We start from the raw sequence: 21,520 nt of genomic DNA, 5'->3' as shown, positions 1-21,520 counted from the left end.
CCTGGGATTAAACTGGACACGTATAAATATTAGAGACTTATTTTGAACTTCTCTAGAAATACAATAGGCAACCATGAGACTAATACAACAACAACAACATCAAAGCCTTTGTAGACTATGTGGGGGTCAGCTACATGAATCCTTTTTCTCCATTGTGTCCTGGTAAAAGTAAAATTCTCGTTTAAATCTAATAAAGAAATATCATTTCTAATATTTTCTAACCAAGTCTTTTTAGATCTACCATGCTAACTTTCCTAACCGGATCATTGGAAGGCCGCCGTTTACGTAACCAAACCATCTAAGGCGACTCTCTCTAATCTTATCTTCCACTGAGCTTCTCCAACCTTTTCACATATTATGCTCATTTCATATCTACTTCTAAGGGAAAGCCACTCATCCACCTAAGCATCCTCTATCTACAACACTTTAACTAGTATTATGCTTCTCTTTTAATGGCCACATTCGGCACCAAAAAGCATTGCAGGTCTCACCACCATCTTATAGATTTTCCCTTAAGTTTGAGAGGGACTTTTCTATCACACAAGCCCAATGCATTCCTCCATTCACCATCCACTTGGATTCTATGATAATATCCCATCTATATCACCATCACTCTGAAACAATAAATCCAAGATATCTAAACGTATACTCTTATTAATGACTTGATAGCCCAAATTCACATCCCTCACTAGGTTTATTACTACTCTAAAATTACACTCATATAATCAATTTAGATCTACTCAAGCGAAAACCTTAGAACTCTAAGGTTGCCTCCATAATTCAAGTTTATTTCAACTCCCTCTCAGTCTTATCAACAAGAAGAATATAATTAGCAAAAAGCATACACCAAGGTACATCTCTTGCAAATGTCTAGTGAGATCCATGACTAAAGAAAAAGATATGGGCTTAAGGCTAATCTTTGATGTAATCCACCGAAAAGGAAAATACTTGGTCAACCACCTTGTGTTTAAACACAAGTAATGGCTCCTGCATGCATATCTTTAAATGATTTGAATATAAGCGTTATTAACTCCATTCTTTTCAAAGAATCTCTTCATAACACTATCTCTTGAAACTTTATCATATGCATTCTCTAAATCAATAAATATCATATGTAGATCTTCCTTATTCTCTCTATATTTCTTCTCAAACCTCTCAATAAATGTAATGGCTTTCATAGTTAGACCTACTCGGCATGAATCCAAAATTGATTTTGAGAAACATTAGTATCACGCCACAACCTACGTTTCATAAACTCGCTCCCATAGTTTTAAGTATGACGCATTAACTTAATTTCTTATATTCGCATAATCTTGTGCATTCACCTTTATTTTTAAAAAATATGAATTTAACAACTTCATTCTCCACCATCTGACATACTTTTTTAGTTTTTAAAAAAACAGTATTAAAAGTTTAGTAAATAAGAATTCCTTCTCTCCTAAGCATTTCCACACCTCTATTGGAATATTCATCAGGTCCACCAGCTTTTCACACTTCATTTTCTTTAAAGTCTCTCTACTTCGATTTTACTAATACGCCGATAAAAATGTCATTTTCTTTAAAGCCTCTCTAACTTCGATTTTACTAACCATGAAGACTTAATGTTGAAAAATTAATTTAAATGAAAAAAAAAGGATCCATGTTGGCAAAGCTAAACGGTAGTCGCATGTTGTTTTCCCCACGTAGTTGAAGCAATTGTTGCCTTAGTCCGTGTAATAAGAAGAGAAACAAAAAAAACTTACCTCTGAATTAGCAATCGGAAGCCCAACCTCCTCATTTGTGTGCTCCCAATCCATCTCTGATCCTGCATATGAAACGAACCCAAGGCCACAGACCTCCAATGTACGACGCATGCTCCAACTCTCGGACGACCGGCCTCTCATAGGCCTCTTCGAGCCCTATTCATATCTGATCTCGTTTTGCTTCCACGTAGGGCTCGAGCCTCTAGCCTGGTCTGGCTCTTCTATCGCTCGATTCACATACTCCTGTTATTTGCACTCAGAGGCTCAAATGCACTAATCCAATCATCATCTTATTGCTGGGCCACCTTACCAGGCACACTTCAACTCCAGCCTACGTTCAATTTGAGCAGCATACCACTGGGTCAGCATTCGCAAACCACTCCACCTAGCCAAGAGCGAATCTAAGATCTGTCATCTCGATCTCCCACATACGTAGAACAAGCACTTCACACAGCTAATTCAATCCTGCAAGGCGGCAATCGGCCCATGCTGTACCGACGTATCCGTCTTACCTCTACTACAAACAAGATATCCCTCCTTCCAGGCCTGCCTGGCACTTCCAGGTTCTCTCATCTACACATGGATCAGCCTACTCTCACACCAAATCTTGCTTCTTGTTTGAAACAGTAAATGAAGGAAGATCGGTTAAGAGGGGATTAATAATAATTAATAATAATAATAATAATAATAATAAAGAGAAAGTATTTGCAATCACTTAATTAGAGGAATTGAAGAATGATTACTGGACCAAACAACGTCCCAAAGCCCTCGGTAGTTGAATTCTTATCCGAGCTGGAAGGGTTTGAAAGGGCAAGTGCCTCTCCGAGTCCCTCATGGGGAGAAGGCTGCCATCGAGAGGCGACCAACATTTCCAAAAAATAAATGTAAACAACTACTTGGAAAGACTTCAAAGACCGATTCAGGGACTTGGTCGTCCCAAAGCCCTCGACAGTCAATCTTATCTAATTAGGCTGAGGTTCGAAAGGGGTAAGTTGGGTTTGTCCTTTCCACACAACTACGCCCTCAAGGGAAAGGGCTATGCTATGAAGCTTGCTAAATTTTTCCTAAAATTTTGAATTACAATACTCTTAATGAGCTTAATAATTAATTATTTAAAATTTAACATTTTAATTAATAAATAATTAATTAATCAATTCAAAAAATAAATTTAAATTTTCAATTAAATTGAATAAATAATTAAAATAACCAATATAAAATTGATCAATTTAATTAACTTATATATATATAAGTTAATTAATCACTGAGATTGAATAAGAGAACTTTTAATTAATTAATCAATTAAAAAATTAATTAACTAACTAATCGATTAATTTAAAATTAGTTAATTAAAAAAATGAAATTAAAAACTTCAATTGATTCAGAAATTTAAAATTTAAAATTTCATTTAATCCATAAGTTAATTAATTAGCTAAATTTAGAACTTAATTAAAATTAATTCATGCAATTAATTTAAAAGAGAAAATGTAAATGAACGTTTGCACTAAACAAACCTAAGTACAACTCACACCAACTAAATCCCAAACTCCTAAAATTAAAACACAAAAACTCTAAACAAACAAACTACAACCTTGAACAAAGCTCTCAAACAACCCAACTCTCCAAACTCAGCTCCAAGCAGGCTCCTATAATGCTAGCTCCAAATGCCTACAAATAAGTGGGCAAGAGTCAAAAACTAGTACTGAAACTAAAACATGGGTATTGAAACAAAAGCACAAGCATCGAGGTAGTAGGAGGTGCAAACTAAGAAAATTGCTGCTTCTAAATGTAGAAGCTGTAAGACCTACCCAAACATATAGGCTACTTCTAAATGTAGAAGCCGTAAGACCTACCCAAACATACAGGTTATTTCCAAGGGAATCAGTAAAATTTGCAGTACGAGCAACTCCTAAACGAAGTCGTAAGCCCCAACATAAACCTAAACTTATGGTCAACTCCTAACGGGAGCCATAAGCCCCAACCTAAACTTAAACCTATGGGCAACTCCTAAATGGAGTCGTAAGCCCCGATCCAAACCTGAATTACGGGAAGCAGAGCCATAAGCCCCAATCCAAACTAAACCACCATATCACTAAAATTCACATTTACCCACTTCAGTTTACTCGGGATCCCAGAGAGGAGGCAACCCATGGCTGCTAATCAAATTCCTTAGACGCTACAACCAATAATTGTTAGTGTTGATAAATTGAAACCTACGGTATTCCCGGGATGACGGAACCATGTGATCATGATCGGGTCTACCTCCATCCCCCACAACCAAGGTTAAAACACTTACACTTCTAAAAGTTAATTTATTTTTAATCGAGAGTTCTCTTCTACGTGAAATGAATAGTAATTAACTATGAGTGCTTGCGCTCATAGGAAATAGAAACTTGGAACTAAATAAACCTAGATATAATTATCGGAGGAAATCTGGTTAGTTAAAAATTCAATCTACCTTAGGGAAAAATGGAACCTTAAGCCTGGGAAGTAGGGTTCATGCCATAGCACCATTTTTTCATGAGCGAACAACTAAAATCTCAAAAATATGATGAATTTAAAAACATGTAAGGAAACAAATAATTCATTTGCCTTTTATATAACAGCATAGTTTACATTCATCATAAAAAAGCTGAAGTTCAATGATAATTATCTTGAGAGGCACTAGCCTCAATATGAGTAGATTTATATCTATTTATGATACACTAATTCACTTAAACCGTATTTCTATAAAAACATTGCTCCTCTAGCCACATAGCATAACTCCCATGACTGATAAAAAATTCATGTGATTTGGATGGCAAATTGATGTCAATGGGTGCATAGAGGAAGATCAGAATATATTTGGGTTTGTCCTTAATAAAGAAGAAAGCTGAAATGAGTTGCATTATGGATTAAAGCCAACGGAATAAGCTAGATGAAGCGAGAAGCCACGGAGGAGATAGAAGCTGGCAACCTTATCACTTGACAATGCATGTAATAAGTTTCCGGGAAGAAATTTCCTTTTTAGGAGGGTACAGTGTAAGAAGCAAATGGTTTGCTTAAAAATTTTCCCATATAATGAACCACTCAACGAGATAAAGATTGGCGAATGTAAGGTTGTCTAGATAGGCTCATCAAGTCGGCGCCGAAAAGAGCTTGGCCAACCACCCTTAATCAGACATGCTAAGGCAACTGATTGGAGGATTGCCTTAACGTCCTTATCAGTTGTTGCCTCCAATTTTGCTTTTCATCTATTGGGATCCAGCCAAGAGCGTGGTGCCTCGATTTTACTTAGTAATTATTGGATGACAACTCATTTCATGAATTTAATATCAATCACGTTCTAGCACATCAGTAAAAGGCAATTGAACCCATGCTAAAGGAAGTTATCTCAACAAGAGAACAAGAAGAAAACTACTATGTGATGTAGGAGCCATTAAAGAAAATTTTGAATATTAAATTCATGGGTAGCTATTTAGTGATTTAATGAAAACAAATCTTTATGAAATCAACTAATGATTTGTTAATTATTTTTTCAGGTTAATCATTTACTAGCAACCATGATAACATTACTCGTGTTCACTAAACTAGCTTGGTCACTTAGAGATGACTTAAGAAGAGAATTCATGAAGACCTTTAGAGATGGCAAAAATTTATTTCATAATAATTTGAATTTATTTAACATGGTTTTCTATTTATTTGATTTACATATATATAACTCATCATATACTTAACTGCTATATCAGTATAAATTTGATCACTTAAATTTTTAGCAAATTTATGTGATCCAAATTTTTTGATCCACTCACTAAATTGGCATATTGATGTCAACTATGCCAGCAACCTTGACTGTCCCAAACAAACAAAACAAAGACAACCTCTTAAATATAAAAAAGGAGCATAGCACACGTGCAAAACCAAAGTAAGTGCAGCCAAAGAACCAGGATCATGGCACTCAAATCCACACCTCCACTCTCATAGAAAGAAAACAAAAAAGATGGGGAAGGAAGAGCTTACTTCCTCACTCTGCCATTACATTTAAGCAATGACTAAATCATCATAAGATTAGAACGTTGCCTACACAAGCAAAATAGCTTGAACTTAGGCCAATTAAAAACAATCGGTACCAAGGCAAAAAATTCGAGCCTAACAAAAAAACTAAAAGAAAATAAAAAAATAAAAAAATATAAAGAAGAAAGAATGTCGTTAGTAACTTCACTTGAAATAAGGGTAGAAAATCATCGTTTCGTATGTAAATAAAACTACAGTTGTCTTTTCTAAATGAATCCGACTAAATAGAAAAAGTGTTAAGAAAAGAAAAAAAAAAAGAAAGTGGTTAGTAATTTCACGTAAAATAAGGGTAAATAACCATTGTTCAGTATGTAAACAAAGCTATAGTGGTATTTTCTAAACAAAACCCGAGTAAAAAGAGAATGTGTAAGAAATAAATTTTTATAATAGTCTAAAAGGAGCTAGAAAATTGATTAAATTCAAATTTCAAAAAAAAAAATCAAGAAATCTCAAAAATTGTTTCTTCTAAAATAATGGTTCATAATCAAGCTCCTTTACTCGTGACAAAATACAACATCTCACCTTGATCTTCATGCTTGAACTTAATTCAAGGTCTCCTCTATAAACAGTAACAGGGGAAATGTTCCGAGTCCTAAGAGCTCCAAGCAATGATGTCGGACCATCAACATGAATGATTTTAGAGATCGTATTCTTAGAAAATTGATTCAGTAGATCAATATTCTCATCTGCTGCCTTCTGTTGAACTGACCTAGCCAACTTAACCTTTACAACTATGCAATCCAATCGCACTCCATGAGATTTCATCAATTGACCAATCGTATTAACCTGATCTGCCTTACAGCCTTCATCTGGCTCCTTGACGGGGTGTTGTGCATCAGTTATAAGACAAAGGCGATGTTTTCCCTTGTTTGTAGGCCCAAATTTCTTTATCAACATATCCATTCCGACAACAATAGCATCAAGAACTAACTCGTCAAGGTAAACAGGATAACAAGGATGGGGTATTGAAGCAAAAATTAGATTGGTGGTTCTATGTTTTGTTGTACGAAATAATGTCTTCTGTTGTTATAATAATAGTGACAAACTACTCTGCATGCGTGTTCTCCAAGGTGGTCAAGCCATGGTGGGGGCACATGTGCGGGGCATGGAATTTTCATTATGCATTTCCACAGCAATTTAACGAGGGGATATCATGGAAATTGCTAGACGATCAACTTGCCAAAATTGGGTAAACCTTCAATTGTAATGCACTACTGCTTCACATTGCCTTTCCAAATACTATCATCCATAGTTTTCCATTTCTGTAGAAATACATAATGAAAATGCCTAAGCTTGTGTGAAATCCCTTCAGGCTCCAAGACCATGTAAAACAGACCCTGAGAAGCTTGTCTATTTGGAAAGAGTAGTAACCATTTTATTACAGCCAGACAACACAATACAAAACATTCACATTAAAAAAAAAAATACAACATTACCATGAAAATTCCAACTCTTGCATTAGATGATTGCATGGAGAAAAAACACAGCTCAATATTTTTCTTTGTTATCGCATGAGTAATGGAGGATGCAATGGGATTCAAATAATGACAAGAAAAATAGTTCTGACTTACCAATAATCCTCTTTAGATGCTTCCAGCAACAATAATAACATAGAAGACAATAATTCAAAGTGAAGGATCTATAAATAAAAATATATTGCAATATTCTTTGACATTAACAAGTAAAACCTTTGAATGGGAAAGCAAAGAAAAAATCACAACTAATCAATTCAGGATACAATCTCCATTGCGAGTTCCTCTTGGAAGTTCACGCAAATTATCCACTGTAACATCATCTACGACTTTGATATCCTGTAAAACCACAACATGTAGATATCCACCCACCTCCTTCTGTAGGTCATTTTTGGTTTCTGACAATTCCAAAGTATATCGCATTGGTATTGGCATAGAGTAGAGAGAAAGAGAGATGCAATGCTCTTCAATAAGAATTTTTGTTTCTATTAGTACTTATTTGATTTCTCATAAGCACCTATCAATTCTGAAAGTGAAAACCACTTCTAAAATGATGTTTGGCTATTGAACTGGAAAGTGATATTTCCTATTGTTTGGTTGTGGATGAAGCATGGAAACTCTTAATAATCCTAGTAAAACTACCCCTAATGCGCACGCATGCCATGTCTGTCTGTGTATAATTGTAAAAATAAAGAAAGATGGATAGTGCAAAATCAGAAAAAAAAAAATAGATTTTATATGATACATTTTATAAATCATGCAATTTACCTATGTAGTACACTACTACAATGGATAACAAAAATAATGTGCATACATATAGTTATGCATAAAAAATATTGCATATACATACACATACATATATTTGCATGGGCATATCACATAAATATAAGCATATAAAAATATTTAACTCGTAAAATTTCATATACTACAACGATTAATTTATATAAAATACTTCGATATTATATATTTGCATGCTATGATAATATATTTTTGTTACGTTCTTCTATACAATAATATATCTTAAATGTATTTCTATATTAATTAAAATATTGCATAAATATAAGGAATTAATAATAGATTATTATCTACAACATTATATATTATAATTTTACTATGCTTTAGCAAAAATTAATAAATAATGATGCATTACATATCAATATAACATTTCTAATTTTAATATACTATAATATGCAATCACTATATTATTTCAATGCACGTTTGAGTGTGATGCATATGCACTTATGAGTGATTTTGTAATTTCATAAAAGGTATAAGTATCATATTTAACCAATTTTAAAAGTGACTTCCAAGCATAAAAGAGCCCGGCTTGAACAGCTAAGCACTCTTGGTGACTACTCATTTTCCGCTAGTATAAACCAAAAAATTGAGATCATCTGCCTACCTTATTTCTCATTTTTACTTTTCTCACATGCAACCGAATAGACTGTTAGCTATGACAAAGTACAATTAGCTCAGTAGAGACCAATTTGCCATAGGTCAATTGCAATGAGTCAAACTAGGCTCTGAACCTTTTTGGATAAGATTAAATTTCAATTTCAATATTTTGCTAGTAGTAGATTTAATTTAAAATGAGATTAAATTTGAATTCAAAATATTTGACTTTACTATTTCTATGAACAGAGATTTATGACATCAATTCACAATTAAGTATTGATGAATAAAATTAATTATGTGAGAACAATTGAGTTCTCTCTAAAACCAAGTTTTATACATAGATTGCTCCAAATACTATAAGGGAAAAAGTGATTCGGTTCAAACCCGTAAACATTTACCAAATTAATTAATTTCGCAATCCAATCCTACAATTGCGACACTGGATCATCTTGATTCAGTTCAAACCAACAATCTCCAGAAGCTACTCCCCCATTTATCCTATAATCACCCCACTTAGTAAAAAAATATTAAAAAATATAAAAAAGCAATGAAACATATTTCACATGCCAAAACCGCAAAAGCTAATAGCCTTATGGCCCTTATCCACTAATCCATTTTTACCATTCAACTCGTCATGCATTCGCTCGCATTCCTAGCCACAAGTTCTGCCAACGTGTCACTCACAAGCATAAGCCTCACATAACAACCCCACAACCATCCTGCAACTATTGCATTCATTAGGAGACTCATACATACAATATGTCTCATGTCTCTCCTGCAAACACATAGAGCATCTCCCATGCACGTGATCCTCATGGATCACTCTCACATCTCTTCCTCAACATCACTTGCCTCAAATTCCATAAACTTTACACCGCAAACCACTAACCCTCTTCCCATCTTTTACAATCATCCCACAACCGCATTTGCAACCTCCTCCTTGTACTTCATTCACCATCCCATTGCACATCCATCCCTTTAGTCCCATGCAATCCACTACGCATGCCACATATGTTCACTTGGACTCACAAAGCCTAGAATAATTTTCAATTAAACATATGTCAGAACTCTATGATCATTATAAGGATTATTGGATTCATCCGAAAAAAAATAATAATAATAATGTTATGAATTATACTAGGCAACAACCCAACCCACATTAAAATTTTCAATAATTTTTAATCTTTCTCCCATCTAACAACAACAAATACCATCACTAAATCACCAAGCCAAAATTAACTAAAATAGCTTCCTCAACTCCGCCATCATTCACTTGTGTCATCATGATAGTCCTATGATAACTAATATGTTTTTAATGATGAAATGAACTTATAAGATGCCAGCCCAAAGCTTCTATCAAAAGAAGTGTACAAGTCAAACAAAATTATTCAAAATGAGAAAGTCTTTTATGCATATGCTGTCAATTTTTTTACTCCAATTCACTTGTCATTTTCTCAGGAGATACGCTACTTCAAATTATCACATTTTCTTCACTCATAATTGGGTTTGGGATGTCACTGCCACCATCATCACCTAGTTCATTGCTCGTCTACATTTCAAAATCTCACAAGCAAATGAAATATATAAGGTCAGTAGATCTTGTGTGGAGCAACTTCGATCAAATAAAGCAAAATAGATGGAAGTAATTGTTATGACCATGAAGGATCTACAACAGATTGTTAAGAAACAACAAAAATAAACTCTAAAGGACAAGGTAGAGAGTTTAAGAAGGGTAGCAATCTCCTTGGAGTTCTATCAAGGACACTAATGCTGATACTTCCACAATCATAAGATTGACGTATAAACTGTCAAGTGGTAGCCTCTATCGACTGCACATGGCCTTCTGAGGGCCACTATAATCCAATCAGAAGTGTTCCCCTGTAATTGTCGATCACTAAAATGGAAATGATAGAATCACTGCTCCGTGCACGCATACAACAGTTAGCATACAAGGCGAAGAAGCTCAAGGATTGTGTGGCCAAGGAGGGGGCGACCAGAGTATGTTGCATCTAATCATAAACAAAATATGGTTGTGGCTATAGCACATCTAGTCTAGCCTTTGTTCCCAATTGAAATCAAACTAGCGTCCCCTCTCAAGCTGGATGAAGTTCAAAATCCTTATGATGGCAAGGAAGGGGCCTCCAACATTGAGCTCTACTGAGTAAGGTTAGGGTGGCGATGTTTCTTATCTAGATCCAGGAGATCCAACTCAAGATGACTTGGGCCAACATAGAGTTGAATGTCTTCTCTGAGCATGTACTTCACCCTAGGTAGAACAGGGTAGTCAAGAGGACGCTCAATAAAATACTACCTGGGGTGACATTCAAAAAAGTGCACAAGTCCAATTTGCCACAGTGATTGAGTGATCAATCAATTAAGTCCGATCAAAAAGATAACCAAAGAGTTCATATAAAGATTAATAATAGTAAATACTTTGTCCTCGATTGAAAGTGTTTACTTTCTTTTATGTTTTTAAAACATGAATAGTTGGAGACACAAAATTACATACGAGTACATTTATGTCTGGATAAGGAATCCTCACTTTGTGTGGCATAGGAGATGAATACAACAAAAATTCTTGAATTGGTTTGTTATATTTGATTGGCTCTTTAAGGCAATAGACCCTCATGAATACAAAGATAATAAATATAATTGATTATATAAGAGCAAAAATTTCAAGAAATTTTGATGAGAAAAGTTGAATCACCTTATCTTGTCAAGCCTTTAAACCGTGCACACCACTACTATGTGATTTGCATGATTGAGCGCAATAATTGGGTGGCAAAAGATCTCTTCAGATCACTTCAATGTTTGGAAGATAGAAGGGAGAAGGCTTGAGCTTGTCTAGGATAATATTGTCATTCCTCCACTACACTATGTGTTAGGATCTTGGAAGATGTTCTTGAGAGAGAGAGAGAGGGAGGGAGGGAGAGAGACATCAATTGGGGAGGAAAATACCTCAAGCTTCATTAATTTTCCCCAAATCTTACATCAACCCAAGGCCTCTATTTATAGAGCATTACCAAGGTGTGATAACATGCATGAGCAACATAGCCTAAAACTAAAACAACACGTAACAATCTCCACCTTGATTTAGTTTTACAAAAAACAAAGAACCACTCGTCACAAGAACTCGAACTTATTGCAATCCAACCGATCGCCCTGGACACCCGTGCGCGCTCCTACCTGCGACTTCGCACGATCCACCCGTCCACCGAGCCCATCGCATTCACCTGCGCTCCGCTCGTTACAATCCCAAGTTTCGACCATCTTGCCTCCTCGAGGTTCTTGATTCTTCAACATGCTCCTATAATTCTCCACCTTGATCGAATTCAAGATTAAGAGTCTCTCTCTCCGCCTCTGCAGTTGCCTTCCGTACTCCACCTTGATCGAAACTCCACTTGAATATGAATCTCTACCTTCTCCCTCATCTGAGCCCAATCTTCAATCTTGCAATTCTTTCCATGAAGCTCCTCAACCTTTCACCTTCAAGCATAACCTGAGCAAGAAAACCTCAACAATAACATCCTCTACTAAATAACAAACCCCATAGAAAATGGCCATGGCCTCTGTTTCAAATCTCAGGTTCTCCATGAACTATATGAGATTCGCCCCATCTATTCTGCAAGCCGTCTGAGTCAAACAGCCAAAGCCGCCCAAGATCCAGTCGTCCCGCCTGTAGCCGCGAACCCTCCTTGCCCGAGCCTTCACACTCGGACAGATGCACAACTCGACACCGCACGCGACTCCGACTGTCCGCTTCCAGCCCATCTCCGACCACGATCCCAGCGCCGAACCAAGACTCATCGAAGCCTTCTGCTGATCCCGCGACAGAACTCGCGGCCGATCCAACCCCGCCAGCTCTGATTGCAGCTCACCCAAACTACCGCCCGAGTTCGATACATGCGTCCAACGTCCGACTCAAGAACAGGGCCTGAGTCCGACTTCATCTCCTGCATGCTCATAGCCGGCAATTCTGCCTTCCGGTCATCACCGGAAGCCTCCTCTCTTTTTTTCTTGAATGCAAGAACTTCCTCCATCTCCCTAGCTCTGATACCATATGTTAGGATCTTGGAAGATGTTCTTGAGAGAGAGAGAGGGAGGGAGAGAGAGAGACAGCAATTGGGGAGAACAATACCTCAAGCTTCATTAATTTTCCCCAAATCTTACATCAACCCAAGGCCTCTATTTATAGAGCATTACCAAGGTGTGATAACATGCATGAGCAACATAGCCTAAAACTAAAACAACTCATAACACTATGCTTATATAAAGGGGCTTGAAGACAATGGTGAGGCTCATCGTGCAATTGTTCCCATGAGAACCGTCATCTTTTCTCTATACATCTTCGATGATATTATCATATCTAGCAAAATCATTGTCTTCTTCATCCTCCATCAACCTTATAGTGATGAGACTTGGTAAATCTCATCATGACGACAAGATGCCCTTCTTTGCCAACTTGATCGTGAATCATCGAGATCCATCCACCATAACACAATAGTTGGAAGTGCTCCTAGTGAAATATCCACTTCTTATTAGGATGTCCGCTCAGCTCCCATTATCTATTAAATGTCATAACAATGTCGTTGATCAGGTGCTCTACTCTTTCCAACACAATTCTCCTGTAGTTGTTGTTTCCATTTCCCATAGAGATAGCAAAGTTTCTCAAAAATTCTAGTTCCAACATAACTCATCCCCAACTTCTTTGTCGTCCCGTTGCCCCACCATTCTCCAAGGGATGATGACCCTCATCAAGGAGTATGACTTGACCTTCACCATGATCAAGCTAGTTGGCTTCTTCTCACTTTTATGAGTGGAGTCATTCTTGCACCTAAGCCCAAACTACTAGCTAGTCCTAAAAACCTCAATGTTTTAAGATCTGGTAAAAAATGAATAATATTGTCACAACTTTATAGTCACTAAACAAAGGGTGGCCTATATCAACAATACTACCAAAAAATTCAATATTTCCAACGTGACTTCCGATGAAATCAAAACAGCCGAAATTTTCAACTCAATTCAAAGCAGAAATTACGCCTACATCTTTTTGGGCATTTCCGACGAAATTTTCTGCTGAAAATTCCACCAATAATTCCCTAATTTGTAAATTGATGGGTCACCTTCTCTATTTCACGTGAATTCAACGCCAACGTCTTTTTTGACCCCATCCAAAGCCCATGCTCTATGGAACCTTTTTTTCTCCACTAATTTATTCAAATTTTTAAAAATCTTAAGGTAAATCTCCTTCTCTTTTAAATTTTTTCATCAATTTGAGATTTCATCCGCTAAAGTTTCCTTACGAAATGTTAAAATTTTTTAGGTTTATGGATTTTTCTTTTTAAATTTATTTAAATTTGAGTCTCTCTTACATTAGTAGTCTTCCTAAGAATATGTTATTGTTTTAGGATAGATTTACATTATTTTTTTTATTGTAGCTAAGTTATATATGTGAGTGAAAATGCTCGGTGATGTGTCGGCAAAAATAATATAATATGGTTTTGTGAAGGTGAAAATTTTATATGTTTTTGAAAAAAAAAAATTATGCTAATGAAAAAAACTTAAATGAAGGTAAAACCGCTTTAAGTAAAAAGACCATTCATCAATTTAATGTTTTGGACTATCTTTGTTACATTACAACATATACATGAATATCCAAAGCTAAAGATGGTGAATGTAAAATATATTGTTACCTGGACGAAAGGATTAATAGATAAATTTGTTAAGGGAGTTGAATATATTATTCTCATGGCATATCAAATGTTTTCATTTTTATCCAACGAAAAGTTTAGATGTCTTTGCTCAATACAAAAAAATAAAGCCAACCTTATACCCGATGAAGTTACGCTAGATTTATATCGTAGAGGATTCAGATTCCTAATGAACAATTAATTTTGGACTTCACATGGAAAATGTGAGCCACATTTCGACTCTTAATGCAATTCTTCGACAAGCTACATAACAGTAGACGAAGAAAATATTGGGAGATACGAAGAGATGGTATTTGATGTAGCTGACCCACAATTTCGAGAAAATATAAAGAGTCCCCTAAATTGATGGGCTGAATTTATATGAATTATTATGTGCACCTCAACAACTATTTTGATATGGGTGCACCACTCATTCTAAGTTATACATTGCAGTTAGGTGCTCAATATCAACACAATATATAATGTTCCTCATAAATGTTTCAATCAATTTGTTGGACTGCTGAAAGAAATTAACCCAATCGACAATTTAGTTCATGTAGTAGCATCGTCAGCAATAAGCTCAAGATGCTGAGAGCTCGGGGAGACGGACAATAATTAAAAGTTGATTTATATGTATTCTATGAGATCTTTTAATATTATAGAACATTTCATATTAAGTACTAATTCATAATTTATAATTATAATTTCAATATTGGTTTTACTATGATTGCTATTTCAAATATATCATTTGGTTTTTATTTTATGTATGTTATGTTGTCTGCATGATATGTTAGATAAATAAATCTTCTATAATTTCAATGATATGTTGGTTAAGAAAAAATATATGAAAGTTTTTTTTTTTTTTTGCTACTAAGTTTCTAACATAATTACATCTTGTACAAATGATGCATGGTTCCGTTGAAATCATGGCAAAAAAATTCACTGATACTTCATGGTAGATTCATCGGAGGCAAAAATCGCTAGTAACATCAAAAGTTACCTGCAATTATTTTCGTCAGAAAAGTTGTCGATAGTTTTTTTCCCACGACGTTTTTAATCCGTCAATGTTTCCTTCGGATTAATAGTTAAAAATCCGACAAAATTTTTCTGACAATATTATGTCGAAAAACTTTTTCTACAAACCTTTTAATAGCATATTCATATCCATCGAAATTCCACCGAAAATTAAATTATCTAATGGAAATTTATTTTCTTTCGACAAAAATGGCCGCCAGAAAAAGTATATTTTCCTTTAGTCTAATACGAGGAATTAGATCTAGGTGGGAAAGCATTCCTTAACACCCTAAAAAGCTTCATCACCCTTCTGAAAGACCCCTTCGAATCCAAGCTTCACACTTCTCTAGGATGAAGAATCCACAAAGAAAGAAAAGCTTCGCCCTCGAAGAAAGCAAACAAAAAGTGGCAAATGTGGTTGGAGACAACTCCGACTAGGAAGTAGACCAATGTCGCCAGTAATCCCTTGGATTGGGCAAAGGACAAATAATAAGAGCCGTTAAGAAACATTTATTTGACATGAGAAGTACAGGTGGCCCATGCTTGCTCTAAATGGAGGGAAACTGGTCCTCTGTAAGTCTTTTGTTGAAACCTCTAACCTTCTTGTGCTCGAGATGATATATAGCAACACAAATGGAGAGATTGGGAAGGTGTGCACTTAAACATAATTATATATTATATCCCCAAAGAGTAATGAGAAAGCTAATAATTATGATGATATGATATGTGAAAGATTTAAAATAGAAAAAAAAATTAATAGTACAAAAAATACAAATAAACAAAACTAGAGATAGAAACTTTTGAAACTTACAAGTTGAGTTTTGAATCCAATAACTGAAGATAATACTTTTAAACTTTTGACTTAAGAGTATAACCAACATGATCATTAGTAATCACACGGGCTCTTAAAGTAGTCACTACCAGTTGTTTTACACCAGAATCCCAAATAAGCTTCTAATATCATAGACGAACCAAATTGAAAAGAAATGCTAAGATAAGTTAAACTCAAACAAAATTAGCTTTTTCTTCCAATATTCTTTTCTATTTGTGTTGTGAATATTGAAGGAAAGTGTGTGCCTTGCCACGGGAGACCACACAAGGAAACCAAGCAAACTTTCATCATCCAACAAAGAAAGCAAGAATCCTTCAAAAGGCATATGCAGCCCTCCAATCCCACATTATAAAGAGTGAAGAACCTATCTTTTCAGCAATGGAGAAGGCATGAAGGCGGGAGGTAAAATACTTTGTTTGAATTACCAAATTCAACAAGCAAGCAATCAAGGGCTTGTCCTTAATACAGAATAAAGGGAATGAAAATTAGGAAGACAACTAAGATAGGTAGCCATAATCTCAAATTCAACCATCATTATTAATTCATGTTTGCTCGCTACATGAACCTAGGTATGTTAGGTTAGTTAGAATCCTTGAGCTATAAGTTAAGCTTTTTTCAATATAGTGGGTAAGGGGAAACCACTATACAAAAACAATTGCTTGGTGTTGTACACATTGGATCGATTGGCCCACAATTAGAAGCACAAAGCAGTTTTTCTCCTAAGGATTGGTGGTATACACATTGGATCAATAGACCCCTAGTTAGAAGGGAAAACTAGTTTTTCACCTCTGAGGGATGGATTGATCTATTCTTCATCAGTCTGTAAAGAAGTTCATTTCAATGTTCATTCATGCTTTTCCTCTCTATCTTAGCTTTATTTTATTATGAACCTTCACACAGTTATCTAAACTTACCTTTATATTATTTATCCTCACCTCATGGTTTTCAACAAGAATGAATTCTTGTGTTATGCTATTAGTGGTCACCTATTGTAGGTAATCCCATCTGTTAAAACAGAATATAAAAAAGAAGAAAAATTTCCTGAGAAAACAAGTTTGTGATTTGAAGGAAAAGTATAAATTTGAAATTCACAAGTTCAACATCATTACATGGATCAAGGGAATAACTTACAATACAAATTTGAAATTCCAAACTTCACTATTCTTATAGGAGAGAATAAATGTCGAATAGTCAATAAAGATGGCAAACTTAGTAGTATAAAAATTCATAAAAGGCCCCACCAACAAAGGGGCGCAGCATACAATGAACAAGAAAGATCCTCAACACTCATAAAATGAAGACTAGAACCATAAACAAGCAAACTGAATTTTCTTTTCCACAAAAATCAAAGAGCATGAATATTAGGAGTAACCAAAGATGCAACTTGATGTAAACTCGCATTCCTACGTTGTGATTAACTTACAAAATTACATTTAGAGGTCTAATCATCCTTATTAAATGAAATTCTAAATTTTGATAACTTGACTTCGTGCATCTTATTTGGAGGCATAACGGAATGTTTCCCTCTTAAATTATTTACATGGATAATCAATATCCTCGTATTGGAAGATAAGTTGCATATTTTCATTGGTTGCTAATATAAAAGAATGAGCAAAGAAGATAACTAAGAAAAAAAGAGGATGCATTTCTCATTAAAAAAAAATAGGGGATTAGAAAATGGGAAAGGAATCGCACCTTCTGTGCCAAACAGGACAATGCCTACTTCATCATTCTTAGAGTACATAAGCTGTGCCAATGACAAAGAACATAAAATTATCATGTGAGAAAAAGCCTAACGAGGAAAAGAAAGGCATAACTGAAACTAATTGAGACAATTTTTTTCCGGAAATTTACATACTAGCCACTTATACCTTTCCATTCAACATAATAACACCTTGACCATTGTATTTATGCTCTAACCATCCAAATCATTTAAATCTTTCTAAATTTCCACCTTGGGTAAAAGTTCCATCTAAGATTTCCACCATATCAACAATCCACCACTCATCCCTCTCTTACGCCATCATAAGTTGTTAGGCTACAACATAACACAACAAAAAATCACAACCCATCATATTGTAGCCAGCCTTTGATGCACTAGTGCCAAATGTCAACAGACCAACATTAAAATGCCAGTGGCTACCACCATACCACCATTAACCATTCCAATGATCAAAAATGGATGTCTTCATGATTTTCACATGTCCATCATTAAGATTAACACCAAAATAGTTTGTTGTGGCTGGCAAAGTGTTATTTTGGGCAAAGAAGACTTGGGAGTTAAACATACACCATGAAAAGCTTCAGTGGAATATATGTACATCCCCTTTTTTTATTAAATATCGATATCTTCATTGTTAAACCATATGAAGGAAAAAAATTTAAATACACAATTTAGTTTCCTTCATATGGATAGGGTTTGTTTTTTTAACTTCATGCTTTAAGTTTTAATTTTTTTTCAAATTAAAATCATTAATTATATTTATCATTTTTAAACATGTATTATTGCTCTTCAATCATTAGGTAACGGCATAATGTAACAGCCCAAACTCTTAACTATCGATATATTGTTTGCTTTGACTTAAGGGCCTTACGGTATAGCTTCTTTTACTTAATGTGTTTCACACATAAGTTCTCCATACTTCGATCTTGCCACTAGATCCATTTGTGGCAATGTGGTTGCACAAGGCAACAAGCTTGCACTCACAACAACTAACCAACCAGTGAACTTGTTGTGGCCATAGTAGAATCTCATGAGACAGATCAACCGTCTTAATCATTCTCCGGCCTTTTTTTCAAGTTTATTTGCAACACAAGCATTATTACTTGAACTGATTGTAAGAAAATAGGATTGCAAATGAAATAGTGATGTTGTTGCTATAAACCTAGTCATCTTGTCTAAGTTGGCAAAAACTAAAAGTCAATGCTTAGGATGCCAAAAGGTATGAAAGATTGCAAGTTAGTCAAAGATGCGTAAGTGCGTGAACCAAAATATCCATGAATGGGTCAGATATATGCCAACTATATACCACATATGAACATACTAAAAGCAGAAGAACTATTGACCTTGCTTATAAAACAAAGGAAACTACAAGGATATATTACCAAATTTACAGAAGGTTATCTTTTTACATCAAGAGGCAAACCTCAAGGATTTATGAAGAGGCCCCTACAAGTCTACAACCATGAAGCCCAACAACAGAACAGAAACATGGGGCCCAAAAAATTCGATGATATACCCAAAAAAACAATAAATTTAAAAACAAAGGAGAAGAAGAGGAGAAGAAAAGGTTTTTTTACCTTCTTCTGTACAAGCATTGTGCAGAGTTTTTCAATGTCGGGAAGAATATCATGCATCGTAGGGCCCACATCAACAACCAGAACTAGAGCTTCCTGCACATAGGATGAAATAAGATTAATATGATATAAAATTAACGCCCACAGTTCTTTATCCTGGAGACGACAAGTCAACGGCTTAATGTGCTCATCAAAAACTCAGCAAATTTACAATAAAAGCCTGACATCCTCATGCATAAGCTAGTACATTTTGACTTCAAAGTTCAAACAAACAGGCGAACTACGAACCAGCTGATCAGCTCCTTCCACTTTCAACAAATGTCATAACGTTCGCAGCAAAAGTCTCCGAAAAGCAATCAAAATGTAGGAAATTAAGAAAAAACACATGAGGTTTGACAACCCTTAACACAAAAGAACAAATCAGAAGAATGAATTGATGAGTTTCCCTCAGGCTTGCAGTTGGTGAAGATTGAAGAACAATGTTTTCAATGGCGAAACTTCAAATAATATTGAACAGAAAAGAAAAGAAAATAGCAGTGACATTAGGGTTGCCGAAGTTACTTTGTTGCGAGCCATCTCCAAAGGCAGGAAAATATGTACGGGAGTATAAGAAACAAGCACGATGAAGCGGAACGATCGATACTTTCCAGCTTCGTTGATTAATGGAGAGAATGACTCGGGTTCTTATTTGACTGCTGCATCTTCTGAACTTCTAATGTCGGAGTGTTCACTTGCTCTGCTTCCCGCCTACGCAACACCGAAAGGTACGGCGACTCTTGCGAATAGCTTTCAAGAGAAGCATCGAGCCCAATCTGAAGGTCGAGATCAAAGCGATTATGAATCCACTTGTCGTTGTTGGAAGAGAGAGAGACGCGGAGGTGGAAGACCAGTTCAACATGAATGTATTTTTATTTGACTCGTTTAATTTTTAAGATATTTGTGATTGATTCATTTAAATTTTTATTTTTAAAAAACTGATAATTTTTTAAAATTGCTAGTGAACATTTTTATTGTTTGGTTTGTTCAAATTTGACACAAAAATGAGCCAATTTTTAATTAATATAAAACTTAAATAATGACTCAAATACGATTAAATCATTATTTTTATATATATATATATATATCAATTTGATAATTATTTTATATATATAAATCAATTTTTATTCTTCTTATTTATTGATTGATTTAAATACAGGATACAAAATGAGCATAAGCATGAAAAAATTGGAGTAGCTCCAGTGGCAGAAAATATTAGAGTGAATTGTCTTAGATGATTTGGTTACAAAAAATGATAGTCTTCTGAAGAACTGGTTATGAGAGTAGATGTGTTAGATTTAACCTATGTTAAGAAATGTATATATATAATTAAAAAGACTTGATTTAAAAATATTAGAAATGATATTTCTTTATTAGATATAAATGAGAATTTGACTCTTAATAATACACAATGGAGAAAAAAGATTCATGTAGCTGACACCACCTAGTGGGTTACAGGCTTGATGTTGTTGGTGTTGTGTTGTGTTACTTCCTTATTTATTTCAAACTTTGGAACTATACCAAATAGAACCTATTCTAATGATGTTGTATTTGTGTCAGCCTATTAAGAAAATAACCTCAAAATATATTTTTTTTTTATTTTAATTTGCTTATCTAATGAATGAATTGAATGAGAGCAATGGGAGCATGTGATTATATGATTCAAATAGCTATTGATACATATTTTAATTGGATTTTAATAGCTATGGATATATATTTTAAATGATGTTATGAACATATCATTCAAATGATTCTTTAATACTCTATAGGAAATATATAAGTTAAGATGAAGAAAATGTATTTGAAATTTCAGACTGGCGTCAGCTCAATAGTAATATAGTTGGAGATATAAAACATTTTTTTATCAACAATCAAAATTGATTTGAACCTGGTCAAAATACTATTTTGAGCATAATTCAAACCTGATTTAAATTAAAATTTATTTGAAGAATAATCAAATCAATTTAAATATTGCTTATGCAATATTTGATA

The 21,520-nt window shown here is 34.8% G+C and overlaps 1 protein-coding gene across 1 annotated transcript in view; it reads right to left on the bottom strand.

The window, feature by feature from the left end:
* LOC110116670 (ATP-dependent DNA helicase 2 subunit KU80) overlaps positions 1-20,382 on the bottom strand; it is a 64,931-nt gene extending 44,549 nt beyond the window's left edge. The window contains exons 1-5 of the mRNA XM_020850346.2: positions 20,054-20,382; positions 19,496-19,588; positions 17,891-17,942; positions 7,531-7,662; positions 6,315-6,718 (exon numbers count right to left, since the gene is read on the bottom strand). Coding sequence (XP_020706005.1) covers positions 6,315-6,718; positions 7,531-7,662; positions 17,891-17,942; positions 19,496-19,588; positions 20,054-20,068 — 696 coding nt within the window. The 5' untranslated portion in view covers positions 20,069-20,382. The remainder of the gene's footprint in view (positions 1-6,314; positions 6,719-7,530; positions 7,663-17,890; positions 17,943-19,495; positions 19,589-20,053) is intronic.
* Between the last annotated feature and the right edge of the window lie 1,138 nt (positions 20,383-21,520).

Source organism: Dendrobium catenatum, unplaced genomic scaffold (assembly GCF_001605985.2).
Source record: "Dendrobium catenatum unplaced genomic scaffold, ASM160598v2 fragScaff_scaffold_793, whole genome shotgun sequence".
NCBI lineage: Eukaryota > Viridiplantae > Streptophyta > Magnoliopsida > Asparagales > Orchidaceae > Dendrobium > Dendrobium catenatum.
The sequence above is the reverse complement of the archived record's forward strand: the minus strand, read 5'-3'. Positions and strand labels throughout refer to the sequence as shown.